Below are 27678 nucleotides of genomic sequence, written 5' to 3' on the forward strand. Positions count from 1 at the left end.
CAACTTTTTTTTGCTTGTACAGCATTCTTTATAATAATAAAATAATATTTTAAGTAATAATTTCAAAATTTTACTGAATAAACATAATTAAGTGCTCAGTCAATTCAGTTTCAATGTGTAAAAAACTTGAACTATAAATATTTAATTTAATATTATTTGAAAATAAAATGGCATTTCGAAAAATACGAAGATAAATCAAGCACATCCCCCCCCCCCCTTAATTTTTTCATCAACAATGCTCGTGCTTACTACTTTTTTAAAATTTGGAATTAAGTTCACACCCTCCGCTCTTAATTTTTTACAACCGCGCGCATACAATAAGGGAGAATGTGTGATGCCACTAAATTTTACATGTCGTGTTTTCGGTGGAAATGCTCTTTTTCATGGTAGGGATGTCTGTTTTTACTAATTTTCATCAAAATTTGAATAGATATCAAATTATTCAAATTCCAAATATTTTGGTCAACATTGATTTGATCAATACAGATCAATTAAATTTCCATTATTAATCTTTAATTTTATAATTTAATAGTATCTCCGCTATTAATCAATTATAAATTTCATATTTCATCTAGCTATTTATATTTTGTAATAATTTCTTAACATTTTATTTTTAATTTCTTTTTTATTTGACAATACTTAACTATTTCCAAACAAAAAAAAATATATGGGAAATTATTTCTGACACTTGTTTTAATAAAGTAGATGATTTCGTGTTTTGCCCCTGACATATATAGGATAACAAAATGATGTTTTTTTTTCATAAGTTTTGTTTTCTTTTCTATCTTCTCTCAATTTCAAAATGAAACAAATTTTGAAATTTATTCTGATAATAAAAACAACCATGTAATATATTTTTTCCTCGAATATTCGTTCAAAGTCATCACAATACAAAACGATTTGTTATAAATGTACAATATTTTTAAAAAAATATTAAGTATGTACGAATATAATACCTGGGTAGCTATAACTATATAACAAATGTAAGTGTATGTTTTTAAAAATTTCAGATTATTTTAAATTTGATAATCTCCAGATTTTGAAATTATTTTTTTATAATTTGAAGTATAAAAAAATTTAGAATATTTTTTCTCTGGATTTTTATTTCTTTTAATTTTTTTTTATAATTTAGTGGTCATTAAGTCAATATAGAACAAAAATAAAAAAGCATTCTGCAATTATATATACATATATATATATATATAAATATATATACCTATATAAACTTTATGAATAATATAAATTTAATTATTAAAATATAGTTCTATGTTTACAAGTACATACTATATTTATATTAAAACAAGTAATTGTTTCTGTCATAAGTAAATGTAGGTATGTACCTATATCAATAAGTATATGGACATAAATTTAATGCAGACGTTGTATTTTTGGCTTAAGACCAAAAATTCTAAATATATTTTTATAATATAAACTAAACTACATAAACAGATATAAAACATAATTTTATTTCTTTCATGTTCTTCATTACGTATCGTTTAAGTATAACAAAATGAAGATGTTTCAAATCTAAAATGGAAAGACAAACTATCAGGAAAGCAAAACAACGAAGATATAAAATGAAGTAGTCAAAGCAAAATCTTAATAGTAAAATAAAATCTTTTAAATATTAAAAGAAAGAACCTATGCTATATTCAACAATATATTACCTGCTTCTCACGTAAACAAGTTAGGTAGATAAATAAGCAGGTACGCATACCTTTTACTAACATAAACATTTTTTACTAACGTTTAACATATTAACATTTTACTAACTAGTTTACATTTAAAATAAGTACAATTATTATTTAGGTAGATAGGAAGGTACCTAGGTACCTACCTACCTATTACGAACATTCATTTAAAAAAAGACAAAGAATAGAGTTCAATATAATATTATTGCGGGACATCATCACAATTCCTCCATTTTAACATTAATGAATTGAGGTATAATGTAATATGGATATAAAAATAGTGTGGAAGATATAATAATATAACATTCATCCATTGCTTATCTGCATTTGTGTTTTCATGTTGACACAATGTAATAGAATAATTTCATTTTAGGTACTACCTAAAATATATATTATGTGAAACAATGAAATTGTAAGGAAAAGTAATTTAATAAATGTAGGCAAATATTAAAAAGTACACATTGGGTAGTTATATATCCAATTGTTGATGTAGCTAAAATGACAACCGGAAATATTATATTAATTACATTCATGCAATAACGCATATATATATATATCTATATTTAGCTAAAATAAAAATAAAAATTATTTGTATTTTCTACCTAAAATTCTTATAAGTATAAATTAAAACTAATTTTTACCTTTAATTTTGTTAAATCATTTTCTTTAGCTGCATTAAAAACTGCGAATTCTAATCTTAAGAACTCCAATCTACAATCCATTTTGATTTTATTGTTTGAAGGTATCCTCAATATGAAAATTATGTAGATTTTATTATATTTTTTATTTATTTTTCTTTAATTGAATGAATAGCTGTTTTTTTAATTAAATTTAAACAAAAATATGATTATTTAAAAATTTTTGTTTAATTTTTAGGTAGATTCCAGCCTATCCTTGCAAAAAATTGATATGAAAAATTTTTCTTTTTGTTCTTTTTTTTCCAAAGAAAAATTTAATTTATTTTTTACGCAATAAATAAAAAATTAGATATTTTTTCTTCTTTTCCAAATTTTTAATTTTAATATTAATAAAATTAAACCAAAATCCTTTAGTAGATACAGTGTAGGTTTGGTTTTATAAGTATTTAATTCTTTTTTTTCACGACGATAATCAATTCTAAAACTTTTTTATTATTAGAAATTTTAATATCATCATAAAAAAAATTATAATTCTTTTTTTCTTTTTATTTATTTCAATTGCAAACTTTTCTTTTTTAATTTGAGTTAAATTTAAAAAAATGATTCAACTCCACTAAAATAAGCAATCACAACCTACTCAATTCACTTTAGATATCAAACTGACTGATTATGACGTGCCATGACATGACAATTGACAATTGGCAAATGACATTACAGTTTGACATTTTTCTTACAAAATTTTTCTGCCATGACATTAATTTAAACATGACAAAAAATTTAAAACAGGGCTGCTGATTAAACAGCGCCATCTTCAATTTTTCATTAACATAGAAATGTACATCGGCAATAGACACGGTGAAAGTAGACTAGCAAAACAAAAATTTTGTTACGCCCAAAATTAAACAACTAATTAAAACAGCTGTTAAAATATTCTTTTGCAGAATCTGCTTTATTTTTTTTTAAATTTTTGTTTGAGAACTAATAGTTGATAAGCAGTAAAAGTTAGAACTGCAATCGCAGCCCGTTTTTGTTTCGGTACTGTAGAAAGCAGTCTATTATAGATTTTATTTTACACCCATTGTTTGTTCATTTTTAATAATGTTTTCCTTGTTCATTTTGTTATTTTTTACTTTTATTATAAGATTATAAATTTCGACATTTGTTTGTAAAGAGGCGTTACTTTTGGTTATTTTAGTTTAAGAGCAATATTGATTCACCTTATTGATTTCTAAATATGACGTGAATGAAAAAGTATTGTCTGCGCAACAGAAAAATAATAAAAAATTGTAGGATTTAAATATTGTACATATCTAAATTAACGGGACAAGCGGTTGTCAAAATTTATATTGGTTCTTACATTTTGCTGTATAATTGCTGTGCGGCAACCGCTTTTGAATTCCAACTTCCAGTTCCAAGCAGATCACGATTGAACTAACAATTTGGTTCGTGCAAAGTTTTAAGTGTTTTATATTTTCATCCATTAACTTTAGATATACATGTTTTTCTATAGGTAGGTTTTTTTTGATAATTCAAAAGATAAAGTTAGCTACAAAGTATTGAAATTTTGATGCTTGCTCCTACTACACCTTAAGTGTGAACTGCATGTGATTGCTGCTACTGCTTGTACAACACTGTTGTATTTTGACATTTTAAATATAAATCTACATGTGTTCATTTAGCATTTTTATATTTTTGTAATTGGTTGGCAATACTATATTTTGACAATTTTTATGGCTGTCGTTTCACTTTGAAGCGTTTTCTCGTATGACAGCTTCGAGAAATAAATTGTATTTTATTTTTTACCTAGCCGAGTTTTTAACAATAAAATTTAAATTAGGCATTTAATTAATGTGCAGGTTATTTACAATTTTAAATAAGAATTCATTGTGTTCAAAGAAGTTAAAAATTGAGAACTTTATAAAAAAAAATTGTCAAAAATAAAACACTAATTTACAAAAGAAAGGAAAAGGAAGGTGGCTTGTTTGGTCTTGTGAGATTATTGTGTCGTGAAGAGGACATTGCAAAACGCAAATATAATTTTTTCAAAATTGTTGAAAGAAAACAAAAACTTTTTAAAATCTTAATAATATTAGCATATAATATAAATTAATAGATATTAGAGTGCATTTTTTACTTATGTTTATTTCTTATTTGGCGCAATTTTAATTCCAGTGAATTGTCAAATAAAAATTACCAATGGAGGATCAAAATTAAATGGAAATAACTTTTATATTTTCAAGAATCCAAATTTTTTTTTCGTAAAATTGCTTATACCGGCCTTTAATTTTGTATTGTAGTTTATTAATAAAATATTTAATTGAATTACCATTTAATTTTAGTAAAATACCATTTTGAAAAGATACTTGTAAAATTTTTTCACAGCAAACTTTTTTAATAGTTGATCTCTTGTATATTTTAACTATAAAATTTTAAGACTTGATATTAATTTATTTTTGTCCGCGTTCCGACATCTCAATAATTTGATTTATAAGTTGATTTTTCGTTCAACTTTGCTTTTTAATATTTAAAACTTAACTTGTAATTGTAAAAGTATTTAATTGAGTTTGTAAAACAGAATTGCGCTAAACTTTTTTGTTAAATTCCGTCGGTTTGAATTCTTGCAACTTAATATCTATTTATTAAATAAAAAATTTTGTGAACTCAAAGTGACGAAAATGTTGTTATTAAATTAATCAAGTTGGAAAAAAAAATTCTTTAATTTTTATTATTTGAATGATATAAGAGAAAAATTCGGAAAATGTATTCTACTCCACAACGTCATCCATCTGCTGGGGTAAGTAGTGTTTTATTATTTTTTATATTACTATATGTATAAGTAATACAAATTTTAATATTTTTATTTAGCAGGAAAACTATTTTTAGTTTTATGAGTTTTCAATTATAAAATTACGCCTTCTTAATGTTTGTTAGCATATACATAATATGTTTGGGTAATATCTGGTGGGTTTTAAATATTTTGTATCAAACAAATCAAATTAATTATACAATATGATGATGTTTTTATCATATTTTATTATAGATAATTAAATAGTTGGATTGTGAACATGCAACTGGTAGTTAACTGCCATCTTTTCTTTTCATAGTAATTGAATTTTATAAGACTTTCATTGCAAACTTAGAATAATTGACCACAAAAATACAATCATAATGTTAGCCTCCAAATCTATCAACCAAGGCAGGTAAACCACTACCCATTCCCTTTAAATTAAATAGTCAGACTAAATATAAGAGTTTTTCTCAAAATTTCTCTTTTCTTTGCATTTATTATTTCGATTTATTTGTGTTCCTTTATTCAATTTATGTTACCTTTGAATATGAGATCCAATTTTATTTCCATTTTTTATAAGTATTTTATATTTTGTTATTTTTACCGTCATTAAATTTGGAAATTATTACATACTTAGGAAGAATTACTTATATTTCGTAAAAAAATAAAAATAATTAAGAAAAAGTTTAATAAAATTAATTCAGGTAAAAAAAATAATAAAATTATAAAGGACTTTATTAAAAAAATTTATTTTTCAACCCATATTTCAAAAATAAGTAATCATTTTTACTGAAAAATATCGAACAGTGGAAATAGTTTTGATAAATTACTAATTACATCAAAAGCTCCTTAAAAACCCTTATTTTGTATTTTAATAATAGGCTTGCATATTTCTTATTTTAAACTTCTTTAATAGCTATGTAGGTACAATATTGTTTGTATTGTGTAAGGGTGGAATTCTTAAAGAAAACCACAGTACATAAATTAGAATATGTTTCTATTTAAATTACATGTTTAATATCCTTAAGAATTTTCTTTCAATATTCCTAAATATTGACTTAATACTTTAATATTATATTCACTTAAAAATACATCAATGAATAATTATATCATTAGAATTTGTAAGTAACATAATATTGGATGTGTTCATAAACAAAATTGTACTTAATTTAAATATTAAAATGAATGTATAAGTTCAACGAAAGGCAGTTAAAATCACCTTCATTTTTATTGAGTTTTCATTTTTTTTATCCAACACCTTTTTAAAATATTGTTTTTCCTATATTATAGAAAAGTATTCATTTTCTAATTTTATTCGACTAATTCTGAAATTCTTTGCATATATAATTTATTTTTGTCACCCATGACATAGGTATATCTACCTATTATTGAAATACCTTTGGCTGAACGTCTAATTTCTATTAACATACTAGTATATTTATGGAATGTAGTATATTTATAATATGCAATTTATGTGCACAATAACTTCGAGTTCATACATAGATAAATTGATGTATATATGTAACTATATTATATAAACGTTTATAAATAAATATTTCATACATTGACATTATAATGGCACGCTTATTTTTTTATATATATTATTAACTATTGTTTAAGTTAATGTAGGTAAGTACATACATATGTAATAATTATATAATAAAGACTGCTATATAATTTATTTTAATAACATTGTTTACAAAATATTTATTAACCATTTCTATACAACTGTAACCATTTATAAAATAATTATGTTGAGTGCTAAAATATTTTCGTTTTAAATCATAAAATAAAATTATTACGTACCGATAATAATGTATGTATATACATAAATATTTAGCATATATAATTGCTATCAACTTCTTGTTTATTGCCTCAAATAATCAAAAGAAAAAAAAAAAATTAGCTTGTGAATTTTTGAACTTTTCTCCTTTTTATTTCTCTTTTATTCTAAATTTTTCTTTTCATTGTTGCTCTACTTTTTGTTATATTATTTTTATATATTTTTTTACCATAAATGATTACAAGAAGAAAAAAAAAATTCATTTTAAATGAGTACACATACATTCACATTTATTTAATATCCTTATTTTTTTTTCCATTTACAATGTAGGCATAAATATGTACGAACAAAATATAAACGTCGCAAAAATACAATAATTTGAAAGACGAAGGAACAAAAAAAAAGTTTTTTTTTTATTTTTCTATTTGATTTATTTTTTTTTTTTTTGTCGTCCTTTGTTATTACTTCTACTACTTCCTATATATTGCTGTTACTGCTGCTTACTTTTTATTACTCCTATATTATTAACAATACTATTAATTCTCTAACTACTATTATATTCTCTTCTTATTTTAATATTTATATTCTCTCACTTCGAAAATTCATTTTAAATAACTACCAATATGTTGAAATGAAAGAAAAAACGACAAAATATTTAAGAAAAAACAAAAAAGAAAAGGAATAAAAAATAATTTTGTTTTTATTTTTGTATGTAATTTAATACCCCCAATACTAAAATAAAAGGATAATAATAATAATAACAGGATACGAACAATAACAACTTAAAGGAACACGACCATTTCATTTTGACATAAAGTTCAAATTGTGCGGTTTAGTATATGATGTCTTGGTATACTTTTATAAAATATGAAGAAAATTAGATTGAAAAGGATATTTTTTTTTTTTTCATTCACTTAAATATATTTATCAAATAGTATCGTATATGACTAATCCGTAACATGCAAAGGAAGTTAAATACGAGTATGGAATGTAATAACATTGGAGAAATGTAGATATTGGTTCACGATTTAAAGTTTTTTTTTTAAAAATAATCAATTTCAAATAATAACATAGGCCCTATACTTATACAGTACGCGTATACGTATATCCACATAAGTATATATATACATACTTGAATTTATGAGAAAAATAAATATTATTTTATTGTTGTTACCCTCGTATCCTTATTATTATTCCTATGTTTTATCAAATTAAATTTTGAGTTTTTATTCTCTTCTCCTTCTCCTATGCTATTGCATTTTCATTTTTCAATTCAATTCAACTGAACTTACCACCTACCATAACTACAATTTTCTTCTCTCTCGCATACACTTTTTGTTACACAAAACTACATTGCCTGCATTTCAAACTACATTCATACTCTAAACATATTTAATATATTATTCACTATATTATAATGGTATGTATAGAATTCTCATATATCCTGTGGTTATTCCTTCCTTCATTGTATTCATATATCATTTTTGGTTTATGGTTTTATTCCCTCTTTTTTATGCTTTTTCTTTTTTTTCTACTATTTTGTTTTTCTTTGTTTTTTTTTTTATTTTCATTATTCTAGCATATAATTGTGTTTTAGACGTCGCGTTTGTGGGAATAAAAATAAATAGAAAACGACAAAAAAAAAGGAGCAAAAAATATGTAGAAAATAAAAAAAATTTAAAAGCGGATTTATTGAATAGAGAAAGTGAGAACAAGAAAAAAATATTTACAAAAAAAAAAAAATTAAAATAAAAACTAAAAGAACCGATTACCTTAATATTGAATTGAAGGGAGAAAGATGAAAATTAGTGTTTATGGAGAGTAATTGTGTACATGCTTTTTGTATGGAGGAATGAAATTTTACTGGCATGGTAATATACTTACGAGTATAAGCGAGTATAATGGTATGAGCAAAGAGCAATACGATTAACGGTTTGTTTTAAATGTTACTCTCATCATACCATAGTATTTTTATTATTATCATCTTCATCATATATGATGTGGAATAGATGATAATAATAAAAAAAGAAATGATATTGATAATAATGATATAATGATATTGATGATGAGAATGCTAAAAAAGAAGAAGAAGAAGAAAAAAAATATGAAATGCCGTGTTTTGCATTTTTGCTTTTTTTTTCATTTGTTTTTTGTTTTTGTTAATAATTGCTCATGCGCCTTACTAAAGGATAACAAATACCATGTATCTTATATATACATATATAAATCTGTGGCGTGTATTCTTTAAATATAAAGACCTATCTAGCAAAAAATAAGAAGAATAAAAATAATAAAGGATATTATTTTTTTCTTGTTCTTTTTTTTTTTACTCTATTTAAATAATAAGTGTAAATAAAAATATGTAGAAGGAATTGACAAAAGGAATTATGTAGAAAAAAAAAAAACCGTAACAAATATACAATTAACAAGAAGAAAAGGGAGATGAAGAAGAAGAAGAAAAATAAAAAAGAATATGAAAATAATGTTGTACTTATAAAGAGAAAAATACCAATTGACTTTAAATGCTGATATAGAGTGAAGTTAAAGAGGGCATTTTCTTTGCTTGTTAAATTTTTTTCTTCTCGTTATAACGCTTTTATTATTTGATTTTTTTTTCTTTTATTGTTTTTAAAAATTAAATACATATGTGTACATTTTATATTACTTATTGCATATAGAGAAGTTAATCTTTCTAAATAAATATAAGGTGGACTTATTACAAATTTGAATTTTAGTTTATTAAAAAAGATTTTAAGGATAATTGTTTTTTTTTTTCAATATTTTTATTTATTTTGTGAGGGTTTTGAGAATTTTTGTCGGTTATTTTGTATAAGAGAATTGTTTTAAATTCTAATTTAGTTCTTATTAGAAGAAATGCAGGGATTTAGTTTCGTGTTTTTAAAATATTTATATAAAATTTTTGGTACTGTTATACAATTAAATAAATATAATTTTTCTGTTATTATTTACTTGAAAAAATACATTGTGCACCTAAATTTAATAACAAATGACAGAGTAAGAGAAAAAAACGCAGATTAACAGCCTGATCGTGTATCTCGGTTTTTTACTCACTTTTTATTCATTTTCAAATCAGAATTATAAGTGTTTTCTAATTGATGTTTCACTTTTCCAATAAGATTACTTATTTTTTTAATTGAATTTTTGCATGTTTTCTCAAATTATCGACTGAATGTTTCATTTTCAAAAACAAAGTGAATAAATTTTGTATGTATTTTAGAAAAAACTCAGATACGCAATACCAGATAATTCTTCTCACTCGAAAATTACATTATACAAGTATATGATAGTTACTCACTTTCTTCTCACTTTCAGAGTAAAATAGCGAGATAGACGATTAGGCCCTAAATAATCTTTATCTCTTTTTATTGTTATTTAGACTCTTCCGTTTTGCGCATTACTTTGTTACACACTCCATTCAAATTTTATACATATTCTGAATAATTTTCTAATACCTATATAATTCACATTGCATATGAAAAAATTGGACATTTAATGTGAATTTTAAAATTTGACATAATTTGATACATTCAAAATATTTAGAATTTGGTATTAAATTAACAAAATATAAATAAAGTATAGAATCAATACAATGCCTTTTCAATTGTACATAATCAAAATAAAATTTTATTCATAATATTTAAAATTAAATTAAATAATTTAATTTTCTCTCAAATTATAAAATACGCAATTCTTCTCAAATTTAACGCACAAAACTAAAATATCACGATCTTATAAATGACAGTAAATATTCTATAAATAAAATATACAATTTATTCGTTTTATTCATTAGATTGAAAAAAATATTCTAATTCAATTCGACCCCCAAAATAAAATACTCTTCTATATCATACTATACACATTATATATACAACAACAATACCAAATTACATAAATTTACAACAATGTATCGTTCAAATGTGTACACATAAATAAGAAGGAACGAAATCATGTAAAGAGGGAGCGAGAGAGAGAAAGAGAGTGTTGGAGAAATGTAAAGAAATCGGTTATAGAGAAAGAGCATAAAGATGAGAGAATTTAAAAAAAAAAAAATTGCTCATCAATTTCGCACTCCTAAAGTATAACGTTTCAATTATCAGGGATTCTGCTTTTTTTTTTTTGTTCCTTTTTTTGCCGTTGTTATGTGTTACTCTTAAATTTTCTACAAGTTTATGTAATTAAGTCTTGTTTGATTGTTAGTATCCTGTGAAGGTTTTCTTGTTTATTTTCCTTTATTGTTATTATTATTTTTGTTTTTGCTGTTATTTAATTTTTGTTTTCGGTTTTTTTTTCTACATTAAAAATCTTTTGTCATGATTCCGTTTGAAATTTCTTTTGTGTATTTGCAATAAAAAAAAAATCCCAAAAAAAAATATAGAAAGAGGCAAAAACAAAAAACAGAAGGAAAAATAAAAGGAAAGCAGAAAATCAGAAAATGAAAAAAAAAACAAGAAGGACTTAAATGGCATAGGGAGGATAAAAAAAATAACATAATATGTAATAAAAAAAAAACAAAAACAAGCAATAAAAATGGTATGAAAAAAAAAAGGATATCGACAGGAGAAAAATTTATGAAACTGAAGAAGAATAAAGAAAAGGAAAAAAAACAAAAAAAAAAATAAGCATGAAAACAGAAAAGAAAAACGGAAGCGCCATAATATTTTACATTAGAGTCTTTATGTTTTTGCTATAAGCTATGTATGTTTGTATGTATATAAGTGTATGTGGTGATTTTATGTGGGTAGATAAAAACTGTGTCCTTTTTGCAACTTTATTATTATTACTTGAAGAACGTTTAATGATTGACATTTTTTCTTTTCTTTTTTTTTTTCTTTTATTATTATTTTTCTCTGTTTTCTCTGTTTTTTTTTTTGGTTTTGTGTACATTGTCTACTTCATAGATTTAAGAATACTTGGCTATAAGAGAGAGGGACGAATAATAAGAAAAAAAATGCTATAGAAAAGATGAGTTTATGTTAGGGAAAATTTACTTTTTTTTTGTTCTTTATTATTAAATTTTAGACGGGACACAAGTGTATAACTTTTTATAAGGATATATTCTTATGTTTTTCAGAAGAAAAAGAAAAAAACAACAGTATAAAATAAATATTTTTACATTTAATATAAATGTACGTTTGTATATGAGTATGCAATATAGAAGATTATATTCTTGCCTTTCTAATATATAGAAAAAAAATTGTGTGTATATTATGGACAATATGATGTTATATATACGTGCATATATAGTATAATAAAATTAGATTGAGGATTAATAAAAAAAAAAAAATACCAAGGATATGATAAGTATATAAAAAGGAATATTGTTTTTAGTATGATTATTTAAATATTTTCAAAAGAATTAGTCATTTTGTGTGTTTAATTTTTTTTTTTGTTCTGTGTCTTGGTTGCTTTTTAAGGATTTTAAGGATATTTTCTGTATTTTATTGTTCCCGTTTTTTTTTTGTTTTGTTCTTCTTGTAATTTTTATTTAGATTTTTTCTTATACAATGATTTGTTATTCATTTCTTTTGTGTCATATACATCCATATATATGTATATATACATTTTAGGATAATAATTTTTCTCTCTGTGTTTGTTTGCCTCTAATGGTATATTAAAAGTTTATTAAATCAATTATATTGTATTTTTCGTTATACAATATATGTATATACATATTTATATGAATAGATAATATGGTTGGAGATAATTTTTAATAAAATATGTATATATATATAAATTAATTTGAAGGTTATAATTATTATTTTTATTACATTTACAATACACCATATTATTATTATTATTGTGATACTTGAATGTGTATAGAGAATATAAGTACATTATTGTATATTTAAAATTGATATTGTATAAGAATTATATATATATATATATATGTATATTAAATATTTAGTAGGGAAATTTAATTGAAAAGTAAAAAAAAGTATTATATATACATACTTAGTAATATATACGAGAGATATTGACATAAAATGTGCATACTCTTTTTTTGTACTTGTTGATTGAAATGATTTTAATTTAAATGCTATAACTTAGAAATTGGTGAGAGCGAGTGGAGAGAAAAGGGGTGTGATTAAGATAAATGTAATTTTAATTTGAATAATTTTTTAAAAAAAATTTTATTATGTGTTAATGGTATTTAATGGTTTTAAAATATAATTATATTTTAAATTATCAGATTTAGTGTATATTGGAATTTAAAGGGCTGGGTTCAATAACGTTATCAGTTTTTCGAAAATGAAATTACAATTTCAGCTTTGTACTATAGTAGAGATTTTGTGAATTTTAATCTCGTACTTTGAATTTTACAAAAAATTCGTGAGCTTTTGATTAGACTGACAATATAAAAATTCGATTTTGTGGCAAAATGGTACAAATGCTTTTTTATACATTTCTAAAAAAGCTATTTTTTGCATGCTTATATAGTTGATCTTGTATTCCGTTATCCGAAAAACCTCCTTTGTTTAAATTATTAAGATCGGGTTTAATTTTATTTTATTAATGATTAACATTAATTTTTACCATTAATATTGCTGCTTTTTATGTTGATTTCAAATTTAATTTTGGGAAAATAATTAATTGTCTGTCAAAGATTATTTTGAAGTCGAAATCGTAAAAAATTCAAAATAAATTTATTTTCTTTTCAAATTTTATTCATTTTGTGTCTATAATTTAATTAATCAAATATTTCTGATTTTTCGTACTAAATGAATAAATTGATAACCGAGAAAATCTTGTGTCCCGCTTACTAATTAAAATCATAGGAACATTTTTATAAAACTACCTCCAATTCAAAAGAAATATTTTATTATGCGTCCTTATTATGATTGTTTCATTTGAATGAGTTCATAAATATGAAAGATAGATTTCTATATTTAATACCATTGCCGTGTATTTTGTATTTTTATTTCTCTTGATATGAATAATGCAATTTGTACCCCTGAAAGTATGCAATATTTATTTTATATTATATACTTGTATATAGACTATAACTAGCTAGTTAGCTACATGAAATTCATATGAAATTTTTTTAAAAATAAAATTTATATTTAATTCTTTTGAAAATTTTTTTAAATGAAATCATAACTTTTTTTTATAATTTTTTAATAATTTCAATCATTTTATAAATTTTCTTCAATTTAAAAAAAATTCTCCTTAATTTTTTTTTTGAAAAGGTTACAATTTCTATCAAAATGAATTTTAATATAACAAAAATATTAATATGTACATCTACGTACATATATTTTATTTATTTATACACAATATAAAATATATGAAAACATAACACACGTAGTATGCTTGATAATTTTTGGATTTCATAAAAATTTATTTGTTTGGAATGGTCAACAGCTATTTCATATACCAGTTCACCTTATTGGAAAAGTAAGAAGATAAATGTTCAAAAACCATTTGTCTTTGGGTTGAGTGATATACAATAAATTTGTTTTTAGGCGGTGAGTAAAACACAAGAAATATATAAATAAGAAATCGTAATTTTCAATTTGAATAGTTTACTCTATTTTAACTAACATCAGCTCTCATAATTGATTCACTCCCATTAATTCACTTCGCTAATACGAAAATTTCAAAATTTATTAAACTTACTGTGTTCACATATGCAGGGGCAGGGGTAAAATAAACAAAAACCAAAAAAAATAATGTTAAGAAAATCTCAGCTTAAAATATAATAAAATAAACTTTTCCAACTTATATAAACACATACATACAATTTTATATGGTCATATGCATATGTGTAAATACATTAGTATATACACATGTAAATATATTTATGTAAATTATATATATATACCTATATTAAGTATAAAAAGGAAATACAATAAAATAATAAGAAACACGAAAAAAAACTTCTAAAAAAAAAAAAAAACTTAAATTCATCGATTTTGAAATGATTATATTCTATTAAATAGAAAAGATCTGTTACTTTTATTATAACGTGAAAACATATACATATATGTATGTCTGAATGTGTTTTTCAGTATTCAGTGTTGAAATACCGACGAGAATTTGTATTGGTTCGCAAAATTTTACATTATATTTTGTTATACAACTTGTAGAACAATGAAACTGAATTGAGCACTCCTTCAAGCTATTGAGAAAATCAACAGTACTCTTAATGAAATTCGGTCCGTTTATTTGGCTGTTCACTTTAGTCTGTAAATCTCAACAGTTTTCTCACTTCACTTGTGGATTTGTTTTGAATTTTTCGAAAATTTTATATTTCAGTTCTATTCTTTCAGAAAGTATTAGGAAATAATTAATTTTTCGGCGATATCTGGATGTGGAAATCGCACCTTCCCGAAGATCATTTCTCTCATTCTTATAGGAATTCCGTAATTACTAACACTCCAATCATCATGAAATTTATAAGTTCAATAAATCAAATTTAGGAAGTTATTTGCCAGTTCTATTGTATTTTTGTTTCGGCACCTTTATTTTATTAATTTTCTCTTATAAAAGATTGGTTCTTAAACAAATTTTGTAATTCTTCACTGCATTTTGTCTACAATCTACAAAAATATCCTTTTAATATTATAAAATCGAAATAATTTTTATCCTTTTTTTGTTGTTGTTTTTTTCGTTGTTCCTTTTATTACTGTTCGTATTTTTATTTTTCTTATTTTTCTTCTCCATATATACAAAACTGTCCACAAAAAATATAATATTTCGATTTTTTTTTTTGTTATTTTTTTGTTTTTATTATTTTTTGATTATTTTGTTTCTTATCATCATAAACAAAATTGTTTTGACCCGAATCTCTTTTGTTACCATGTCCTTTTTTTTATCTTTTTTTTTCCTTTCCACTTTTTCTTATTTTTATTATTTTTCCATTTTTTCTTATTTTTTATCTTTTTATTATTATTCTTTTTCTTTTTACTTTTTTTTTATTATTGTTGATACTTGGAAACATGGAAGCTGGTAGTTTTGCCAAAAAAAAAGAATATCCTTGATCCTTAACTGTTCAACAAACACAAGAAAAAAACAAAAAAAAAAAAAAAACAAAAAAAAGTACGTCAATTCAGTGAATGATTTAACAATATTTTATATGGGATATAAATTTATAGCCATACACACATATACATACACATACATATTAGAATATCCAAGTACACATTCTTTATCCTAAATATTATTCATATTTTGTATATACACACATATACACAAATATACTTAGTTATCTACACATTCTTATGTACAAGTATGCTTATAATAAAAAAGAAAATTAAAAAAAAAAAAATATTTTTTTTTGCTCTCCCATTTTTTCGCTTGGCTTATTTTTTTATTTTGAGTATTTTTGGTTTTTTGTTTTTGTTAATTTTTTGTATATTTTTGTTGAAATAAGAAGAAAAAATGAGAAAGAGCAAAATAAATAATAAGAAATTAAAGAAAAACTAAAATCAATACAGTCGATAACACAATTTTTTTTTTAGCTTTATCCGTCGGCAACATTTTAAATCAAAATAAATTAAACAATATATGTATGTATGAAATTATAGGCTGAAATTTTTAAAGAACTTTTCAATACAAAAAAAAAAGAAATGTAATCAAACACGTTCGATTAGGTTGTAAAGAAGTTTGATTATCGTTAAAACTTGTTGGATGTATTATTTTACTAGTTAATGTTGTCTAGGTTTCATGTTGAAGACATAATTAATTTATCATGACACATCCAGAAACTTTACTTCTCAGAGTTGAGCTATTACAATTGAGTCTAACAATATTGCACCCTTTCTTGTTGAACCGCGCATTTAAGATTAAAAAGAGCCTAGAATGATTTAACTTGGTATAAACCATAATTTTTAACGCATTTTTATTGCAAAAGAACAAGATTAGTTTAGTGGTGTGGAACAGCAGTTACTTGAAAGGTGTTACGAGGTTTAATTGCTGTATTAATTTGATTATTTTAAGTTATGTCTAACATATCATACATAAAATAAACATAACCACAAACTTTTTTAATAAATATAAAAATTTTCAGTTTTAGCTTTATTTATATAATATACATGAATGCTAGGTGCAAGTTTATTTCATCGAAAATATATTCTTAGCACGTTAGAGGTACAATAATGTATAGAATTTTTATTCACAGAAATTTATTTATATATTTTTCATAAAAATATATTATAATATCACGTACATACATACTCGTACATATTTACAAGTTTTGCAAAAGAAATCAAAATTAAATGTAAAAAATATATTTATATACAAAAAAATGAAATAAAATAAAATATAAAAATCACAATCGAATAAATGAATAAAAATGAAAAATATTCTTTTTATATGAAAACAAGAGAAAAACAATGTGAAAAATCAAAAAAAAAATATATATTCTTGCCTAAATATCGGTTGTATTCATACAAACATACATTCTTACATTGATTGTGTTCATACATATTTATAAATTTGAATATGTATAGAATTATCTGACATATCAGGATAAAAGCTGTATAGCTTTTAGTATGTTTTATTTTTTTTAACAAATATTTTATACATAAGTGCTCATATTCTATTTGCCAAGATACAAAATAACTGTAAAGAAAGAAAAAGATTTTCACCACTTAGTTTGTTATTTTTTTTTTCTCTCTCTCACTCTCCGTTCCTCCGTTTCTTGCCCTACCTCATGTTCACCATAGTAATTTTCTTTAATATTTTCATAATTTTTTTTTTTTTGCCTTTTACATTTTCATATTTCAGAAGTTATACTCTTAGATGATTTTATTTATTCAATTATACAGGTTGATTCAATTATTATATCATTTATTAGGAGGGTTTTTGTTGTATAACAATCATACAAATAATTAAATAAATGATGAAAATTACTTTAATATTTTGAAAACATCATATTAATGATGAAAAATATTCAAGAAGAGGTTTATAATTAAATACCCTTCTTGTTTCAATACAATATACTTGTACTAACAAGTTATTTTATTAAGAACCTAGACATCAAACATTGTTCATACATTAGTTTTATTAAAACTAAATGGTTGTATTTTTGTAATTTCAAATAAAATCTGCAGACTTTTGTACAAACATCAAATGTTCTTCATATTGCAATCACATTAAACAAAATCTTGTTTAATGCAACTTGTTTGAACACAACTTTCATGCAACTTGTTTGAACACATGTTCGAAATTAATTCAAAATTTGAATTTTCATAAAACTTTTGTAAATTATTAAAAAGTCTTCAATTTTTATTTTAAGTATTAAATTTCGAAACATCCTGTTTCTGATGATTTGTACATACTTATATGTATGGTACATGTATGCATAATGTATCCAAATAATATTATACATTTGAATATTATAAAATAACTTTTTATAACAACAGCACATAAATGTCTATTATATTTACTCTCATCTCCTGTACACATACTTTACATACACTTATATGAACTTAAATATACATATATTTACAAATTTCCCTGGTTTATACATATGTGCCAGCAAAAGAAAAAAAAAATAATTTTTTTCCATTTTTTTTCTTCTTTTCAAATAAAAAATTGTACTTTTGCCACATTTTTGTTTAACATGTTTCCATATTTCTTTGTAATTTTTAAGATTTAACGCCTGAATATGAATAAACTAAGTGAAACTGCAGAACATCACACGTACATTATTCAAAATAAATGATGATAGAGATGATAGAATCAGAGAGTACAATTTACCCGACTCCAAAAAAAAAAAGAAAAAACACAAATAAATAAATGTAAAATAATAAAAAGAAATCAACCAACACGATACCATACCATATACCCTAAGAAAATAAGAACAAACAGAAATTAAAGAAAATAGACTAGTATCAGAATACTAGAGAGTTTACGAGCATGTTAGTAATAAACATCAAACATAATCTACATATTCATACATTTTATATACCCATTACACAAATAAGAGGAAAAAAAAGGAAGAAAGAGAAAACAAAATGTTTTTCCTCTTGTTTTTTTGCAATGTATGAGTATATACAGTAGGAGACTTCAAATATTGCCAAATTAATGTATAGAGAGAGAGTTAATGTATAGAAAGAGAGAGTAAAATACTCAACATCTTAACAGTTATTTGAAACATGATCAAAATAATTTAGGCATGTGATTCTTATCATACTCAAATGGTTCGTCATACTATTAATTCAAACCTCCTATAGACTTCTATAGGATCGTTGCCGGTTTTACTTCGTTTTTGAATCCAATTTTATTCGGTTGTTCTCTTCAGAAACATTCTAAAGACGAGTAAAACTCAATGTTTTTGTGCAAATTTTTTTATGTTTTTAGATTTTTTTGTTTCCTTTTGCATACTTGTCTCTCTGCTTCTAATAGCCTTTAAATTGAAATGTATTTGTTTAAATTTTTATAGGACGAATTCACAAGGAAAGAGATTTTTTCATTATTCATTCGTAATGTTAAAGCTACAAAATTCCCAACTCAAAATTCCCTCAACTTACAAAATTCTCAAGTGTTTGAATAAAATTGAATCCAACATTGGCAAATATTTTTGCTTGCAACTGTATATTTTCCCGTGTATATGTACATATATCTAACATTATATTTACAATATGTGTACAAACACATATTATCTGTGTATAATGTACTGAGTGAATGTTTAAGTCACTAAAGAATACACACGACCATATAATTTTCTATATAGTCATTCAAGTTGATAAGGATATTTGCTGCAGCATAAGGAATTAAATGGGGATTGGGTGAAAATAAACAAGAAAAAGAAAACCCAAAAAAAAAAAAAAGTTTTATGTAAAAAAAAATTTTTTTTTTTTTTTGCTTCTTTCAAAAGTGATGAGGGTTTTTTCTTTTAGGTTCACAGGAGGAGCAAAAAAAAAGTTTTTCGCCTTTTTTTTTTTGTGCTTGTAAATTTTTTTTTTTTTTTCATTTTATTGTGGTGTTTTTGTTTTTTTTTTGTGTCTTTTTCTTTTTATATGGTTAACAATTTTTTTATCCTTATGGTTTTTTTTTTTATTTTTTTTTTTTTTGCTTTTTTTTTTTTTTTGTTTTTTTTTTTTGTTTTTTTTTATTTTCTGTATTGCTTACTTTCCATAAAAATTTTTTTACTCATCGCAGTCGTTGTCGTCAATAATATTTTTCCCGTATTCACATAAAATATTGAAGATTTAAGTATAATAAACCAAAAAAGGAAGTTAACAGTGTAGAAACATAAACGAAATTTAAGTGAAACACAGGGTGGATTGGTTGGGAGGGGGGGGGTGGGCAATTTTAATGCAATGACGGCTGTGTCTTTTGTTTTTCTATTTTTGTTTTTTTTTCCTTTGGTAATTTTCATTGAAAATCTTAAATATTAATTGTCTTTCAAAATTAAATTTTAATAATATAAATGAGAAATATTATTACTCTCTGAATCACACCGAAATGGTGGGGGGGAAATTTTATGAGAGAATGAAAATTGAGAGTATATTGAGTCACAGGCAAAAACAACTGAAGTGTGTCGAATGTACAATACTACGGAGTTTTGGGAAATTCAATTGATTATAATAGATAATTGCAGGTTATATTTATGAGATGGATGTAGGTTATATCAGCGATTGTATATCAAGACAGAAAACTCACTATAAGACTTAGCTTTTGCTAGCTTAGCATTTAAATTTAAAAAATTTGTTGATCGTACATCAACTAAAATAGTAATAATTTATCTTTTAAATTTATTCCATTTCAATTCTATGAAATTCGATAAATATTTTACAGTAGCATCCAACTCACTTTATATTATTTACCCTTTTTTTTGATTTTCCATTTCATTACAAGTATAAGACTTCACTGTTTGCATTAGATACTTAAAATAATACCATCCCTTATTCTTTTGTCCATAAAATTCAAAAATATTTCAAAAATGTGTGTGTATAGATTGCCCCCAAAATAAATTTTCTTCAATCATAATATTTATAACAAAGAAAAGTTTGAATTAAAAAAAAAAAATAAGGAAAATCCAACCTTATATTTAAGTTTAAAGAAAACAGAATAAAAAAAACTGTTATATTTCTTTGACATATTAATCCTGCATCCTTGATTATATTTTTATGTACATGTGTTGTGTGTGTGTATGTGTACATAAGACTATTTTTCGTAAGATTTTTATGAGATTTTTTGTTTTTTTTTTCATATCTTTTCTTTTTATATTGATAAATTTAATATATACTTGAGAAGAATAAAGATTTTAAGCCAAAGGCTATCCTAAACTCTTGTAGTATTTGAAAAGTTAAAGAAAAAGATTTTTTTTCTCTTTTTGTATTTTTAGTCTTTTTTTTTGTTGTTCTTCGCTATAAGAGATAATCAGAAAATATTAAAAAAAAAAATATGAAAAAAAGAAATAAAGAAAGAAGGAAAAGAAAACAGTAAATGAAAAGGAAAGAAAAGAAAAATATTATTAAAGTAATTAGGGAATGTACCGAAAAAAAAGGAAATTTGCTCTTTTTATTTCTTTCTTTGCTTTTGTATTTTTTATTTTTAAACTTTTGGCTTAATAATTAATTTATTATTATTTTGGAAGCGTTTAAGCATTTGACTTTGATTGTGTATGCATAGGTCTAATATAATAAAACCAAAAAAAAATTAGTGTTATTTAATTAAACCTCAAAAAAATTATTACTTTGTCCTTTTTTTCTTAAAACGGAATTTTTGGTAAAAAATCTTATTCTTTATAGTTGATTTTAAAAAGTACAGTAATAAAATTAATGTAATCAATCAGATTGCTCACTGAATTCTAGTATGATTTAAAATTGGAAATATTTCTAAGAGAAACCATAGATAATTTTCAAGAGGACGTAATCAAATTTAGATTGAATTAGAAAAGTTGTTGAATTAAAACTTTTATTATTTTTAAAAAGTTTCAATGAAATTTTGTCACATGATGAGTTTTTATTATTATTATGAGATTATACTCTCTGTGGGGATTGTTTCTCACAACTTTTTTTAGAAATCTAATGTGTTAGATCTTTTGTGAACAAATTTAATTTTAGACGATCCGATATCCATTTGAGTTCTAATAACATAAATTGAATATTTGATTTTCTTCTTAAGTATAATCTACATTGCATTTATTTTGCAGAATTTGTAGTATTTCTGCTTTCCCATCACTACAAAAAAATAGAATAGATGCGCTCAAAAATTAAAATGAGGCAAAATTGTTGTATTGTATAACAACACACTTTACCGTCTTCTTATTCTACCTAAATATCCAATCTTTTATGATAATTTATTGATTATGTAATGTGCATGTTTGTCGAATGTGAGTTTATCATCTATTACGGCACTCAAATATTGAATTAAACTTATTCTTGTAATAGATTTTTTAACAATAGTGTCTACTGTTTGTAAGCACATATTTTATTTTATAAAAATTCAAATAGAATTGATATCCATAACCAGGAAAGCAACATTAGAAGAATTGATTCATATGTAATTAGGAAAACAACATTACGCTCAACAGTATTATAAGTGTATCATCAGCAAACCTTATTTTAACAAATATCTACCTCTATTTAGTTAACAGTTTGTTTGAGAACACAATTTTTTTGGATGATTTCAAAAGATATTCCAAAATATTATGTATTGGGAACGAAATTAATGATATTTCGATTTTGAATATTATAGAGGGGATCAACTGTTATTTAACTTAATTTTATGTTGTGAAGTCTTCTTGTAGTTCATTATTGTGCTGTTCGTACCGTCAGATCCGCCTTCCTCCCTAACGAAATACGTTTTAAATAGCATAAGAAGCGTATAACTTTTTTGGACGGAATTGAATGTAAAAATTTAGTTTTCGTTCTTCTTTTAGTTCTCTTCGATTTCCAGCACAATTTCTTTATGAAAAATCTAGTTTAATTTCATTAGAATTAAATAAAATATCTCATTTAATTCAAAAACAATAATTTTTTAACATTTTTTTTTTGGGTATTTTAAATTTTAAATTCAATTTTTATAAAATTCTAATTTTTTTTTTCTTACCATTTAAATCTAAAACTATGAGTTATTTACCAATTTCAAATTTCAATAAAAAAAACTTCAACATTGAATCATTTTAGAATTTAGTTTATATTTTAAAAGTTATACAATAAAAAAAAGAAAAATAATTTTCTATTTGAAATACTCGTATTCACTCTAAAATTATAAATTTAAAATAGAAAAACTTTTCTAATAAAAACGCAAATATTGTAACTAAAATCCTTTTGCATAATATTCTAATAACTTTTATTTTCCATCCAAGTTGAATATCATTGGCAATTTGTTATTTTTTATACACAAAATAAAAAAAAAAATTCAATATTCATTTAAAATGATTTATGCATAAATTTCAATAAATAAAATATCTGCAATTTTGTACAATTTTTTTCATGTAAAACAAATATTCATTCTCTTGTTGTTGTTGCTGTTTTTTACCTTTTCACAAATGTCCGCCTTCATCTTATCCTAACATTTTTTTTCTATATACATATATATATCTGTGTAACTAATATGTGCATCAATACATATGCAATTTATGCAACTATTTATTTGTAAAAAAAACAACAACAAAAATTCAATTTCCTATAGAATTTTCACTAAAATAGAAAATGAAAAAAAAAAAAAACAAAAATTTTTATATTCTCACTTTTCTGGGAAAAGTTTTGGCTGGCACAAAAAAAAAAGTTTTGAAAAAATAAAGTAAGAAAAAAAAATTTTAACTACACAAAATTTCCGCCAGATCCCAGAGTAAATTAATCTTATGCTTTACACTCTGTTTAACCTATGTGCACGTTTACTGTACATTTTGAAAAAAAAAAAACTCCTCCACAATAAACAATCTGAAATAAAAATAAGAATCAGAATTTGTGACTAATCAACTTTGGGTCTTCTAGTTCTCACAAGGCGAGTATGGAAATTTAATTAAATTTGATGTAATCGAGAAAAGCTGGAATATGCGAAAATTTCTCTGGTTCAAACAACTATAAATTTTGTTTAAAAATAATTTTAAAAAGGCGAATTTACAATTAATTTTCCTCTTTGAATCAAGAAAACCCTTAAAGTTTTAAATATTTCGACAAGTTCAATATGTTTCTATATTCAAAATTTGACTAATTCAACTTTGTAAAGTGGAACTCAAATTACATAATAGGTATGTGTATGTATTTTAAATCACGCGCTCAAATTCGTTCAAGGATTAAATTTAAATGTAACAATAATAAAAGATGGAAAGAGGGAAAAAGCCAGCTGCTGAACTCGTATAAAAAAAATATAGAGAAAAAAGTAATAATAATAGTTAAATCTCGAGAAAAAAGAACAAAATTGAGTAAAATAATAGTTGTACAAGTTAACTCTAAGGTATTTGTTTTTAACATATTTGTAAAGTTATAAAAGTTTCCAACTGTTGCATATCAAAGGCTGCTCTTACAACTATTTGTTGCCGAAAAAGATCTGCTGTGAAAAAAGTCTTGATTTCCAGTTATTAAACTGTTAAGGGCTTTAATCATGCCTAATTTTGCAACTTGTTGAAAATTAGTTTAAAACGAGAAAAAAAATAGAGTTGACCTTGTCAACTCTGTGATACCCGTACGAATTTGTTATCCTATGTGCGAATAACTAATGTGCCATAACTAACTATGGGGCAGACTATGACTTTAAGTTGCCGTATTACCATATTAATTTATGCAAAATTTCAGTACTATGTGTTATTCAAAATACTGGTTGTGCCAAACTACTATTGATGTTGTATGGCAGCTACCAGAAAGAGCCAAGAAATTTTAGCGAATTTTATCAAGCACATCGGCCCTACTAATATATACACTTGTGTGAAATCTCAATATCACAGCTTTTATAGTTTTTGAGATATAGTCAAATAACTTTTGAAGTTGTATGGCAGGTACCAGAAGGAGCCAAGTAATTTCAAAGACTTTTATGAGACACATTGGCCCTACTAATATATTCGTTTGTGTGAAATTTCAATACCATAGCTTTAATAGTTTCTGAAATATAGTCAAATAACTTTTGAAGTTGTATGGCAGGTACCAGAAGGAGCCAAGTAATTTCAACGACTTTTATATGGCATATTAGCCCTACTAATATATTCGTTTGTGTGAAATTTCAATACCATAACTTTTATAGTTTCTGAAATATAGCCAAATAATTTTTGAAGTTGTATGGCAGGTACCAGAAGGAGCCAAGTAATTTCAACGAATTTTATATGGCATATTGGCCCTACTAGTATATTAGTTTTTGCGAAATTTCAATACCATAACTTTGATAGTTTCTGAGATATAGCCAAATAAATTTTGAAGTTGTATGGCAGCTACCCGAACCGGTACCCCGATCATGTCCAATTTAAATAGGGTTCTGGCACTTACTACAATAAATCATTTGTGAAAATTTGGTGAACTTAGCTCAATTAGTTTTTGAGTTATCGTTCGGACGGACGGACGGACGGACGGACGGACGGACGGACGGACAGACAAAGCTAAATCAACTCAGAATTTGACGCTGATCAAAAACATACACTTGAGTCTATATCTAACACCGTTATTTCTTAGCGTTACAAACGGTAAGGCAAATTTAGTATACCCTTCGAACATACGTTCGTACGGGTATAAAAATTAAAAAATGACATCTTTTAAGGATCCGCCTGAAGGTATGTAATTTTTTAATACTTTATTTAAAAAATTAATTTTTACTACGGCAACTCACATGACGTAGTTAGCTAGCTATTCATTATCTGTAGATTTTACAGATCCAAACCAAGTTTTTCTAATTGCAGTTAGTAATGACAAGTTCAAAACTCAATTTTTCTCTGACAACTGCGGTTCTCTTTTCCATATGTCAATTGGGTCACATTTGCGAAAAAATCAAGAAAATTCAATTTCATAATACGTCCTAGCTAAAATAATACTATATAAAATTTGATATAAAAAAATCGTAACAATTGCATACCTTTGGGGGTCGCGTATAATTTACTTTTACAACTTTCATTTCATTTTTTTAACTTTTCTCGGTTTCCATTTTTTTCCACGCTGTTTGCTTTGCTTTTTCTATTGTATTTTCAATTTTTATTTTTTTTTTAATTTTCCTTTTTTACATTACTCTTTTTCTGTTTTGGCAGCTCTCTTATTACTTTAGTTTTATTATATTTTTTATTTATTTCAATTTTTTTCTTATTTTGTTTATTGCTCTAAGGGCACGATCATATTTTTTGTTTTTCTGCAGAAGTGTAAAGTAGCGTTGTAGGAGACCACAAAGTGAACAAGTTTTTAAAGAATAAAAGAAAAAGAAAAATTGTGAAAACTTTACCCGTGTTTTAAAATTAACTGTATGATAACCGAATATTATAGGACATTTTAAAAATAATTATTAGTAAATATTATGAAAATTGTCATAATGAATGTCTAGATTAGCAAGTTAAAGTTATGATAATAATTCCAATATATTGTAAATGTTTATAAAAACTAAATACGATCCTAAATGGTCGTATGTTCTTTATGGAAAAGATCTTATAAAATTATGAAAGAAGTACCGGAATTTTGCAAAGAAATCATGAAATTAAAATTTTTCAAATATAAACATCTGTTACTTATTTGTATTGTAAACTGTAAATTGTTGATTACTGGAGAGAGATATGTGAATAGCGGCACCTACCCTAAAACCAAAAATCTATGACTTCGCTTAAAGCCTCCCAGCCTTCTAACTGCCTAAGCAGAACAGTCTGACAGAATGTGTATGACCGTCTCCTCACCATCCTGTCAGAATCTACACAAAAGGGAATCTGGTGTTTGAGCACATGTTCACCGGACAATCTCTGGTGAAGAAATAGCATGAATCTGACTCCGACACCTCTCCAACAACTCTTGAAAAAACTTCCATGAGTAAAGTGGAAGAAAAAACTTCACATGATGACATCCCTCAGTAACCCTCTAGCGAAGATTTGATTACCCTTCAAGTAGAACGTCAAGTCTGCCTCTAAGGCAAACATTGTCAATCAACAGAAGGGGACGGACTGAAGGAAAGGGATTTCTATTTATTTTTGTAAAAACTATTTAACATTATATTTCTCATTTATTTTCATACTAAAAGTTATTACCTAGCTAGCTATTTATAAAAAAACAAGCCAAGTAAATTAATATTTCTAGATACATATTGCATACTTATAGGAATTAAACTAAACATTTTTTTTTATATTATAAATTACAATACAATTTAAGCACGCTAAACTCCAATTATTATTTATTTTATTTTGCGAATAAAAAAGAAAAACAAATAATTAGTTAAAAAAAAAATTAAATAGAATAAGACAGAAAACATTAACAAAGAATGGAGAGACTAACAATTTTTAAAAATGCCCTCTTTTCATCCTCCTCCTCCTTCAGTGTTTTTCTCATTTTTTTTCTTCTTTTACCACCTTTTTACACAATATACGATGTAGATATGTATATGTATGTATATATAATATTTTTTGCTTCCTGAACTGCCATGACACAGTAAAAAAAAATTAAATACAATGCACATTTAAGTAAAACACAGAAAATAGTAAAAATTAACAACAATATAAAAATTTCGAAAGAAAAATATGAAAGAAAAAATTACAAAAAACAAACCAAATTACAGTTATCTGCTTCTGTGGCAATGCAAGTAAAAATATTGTAAGCAGCTGGCAGTAGTGATGCCACCCGAAAGTAAAAATAAACCTCGATGCCAATAAAAAATTAAAGCAAGGCAAAAAAAAAAAAAGAAATATGT

General features: G+C 24.3%; 2 protein-coding genes across 7 annotated transcripts in view; one reads left to right on the forward strand and one right to left on the reverse strand.

The window, feature by feature from the left end:
* LOC129608170 (protein fem-1 homolog CG6966) overlaps positions 1-2856 on the reverse strand; it is a 54992-nt gene extending 52136 nt beyond the window's left edge. Inside the window, exon 1 of the mRNA XM_055519521.1 lies at positions 2333-2856. Coding sequence (XP_055375496.1) covers positions 2333-2413 — 81 coding nt within the window. The 5' untranslated portion in view covers positions 2414-2856. The remainder of the gene's footprint in view (positions 1-2332) is intronic.
* A 1237-nt stretch (positions 2857-4093) lies between these two features.
* LOC129607982 (protein groucho) overlaps positions 4094-27678 on the forward strand; it is a 124983-nt gene continuing 101398 nt past the window's right edge. For 5 of the 6 annotated variants that reach the window (XM_055519264.1, XM_055519265.1, XM_055519270.1 and 2 more), the window contains exon 1: positions 4094-5123. In XM_055519264.1, coding sequence (XP_055375239.1) covers positions 5088-5123 — 36 coding nt within the window. In that variant the 5' untranslated portion in view covers positions 4094-5087. The remainder of the gene's footprint in view (positions 5124-27678) is intronic. The other variant, XM_055519269.1, reaches the window with a different exon arrangement.

The sequence above is a fragment of the Condylostylus longicornis genome, unplaced genomic scaffold (genome assembly GCF_029603195.1).
Source record: "Condylostylus longicornis isolate FDR11 unplaced genomic scaffold, ASM2960319v2 ptg000030l, whole genome shotgun sequence".
NCBI lineage: Eukaryota > Metazoa > Arthropoda > Insecta > Diptera > Dolichopodidae > Condylostylus > Condylostylus longicornis.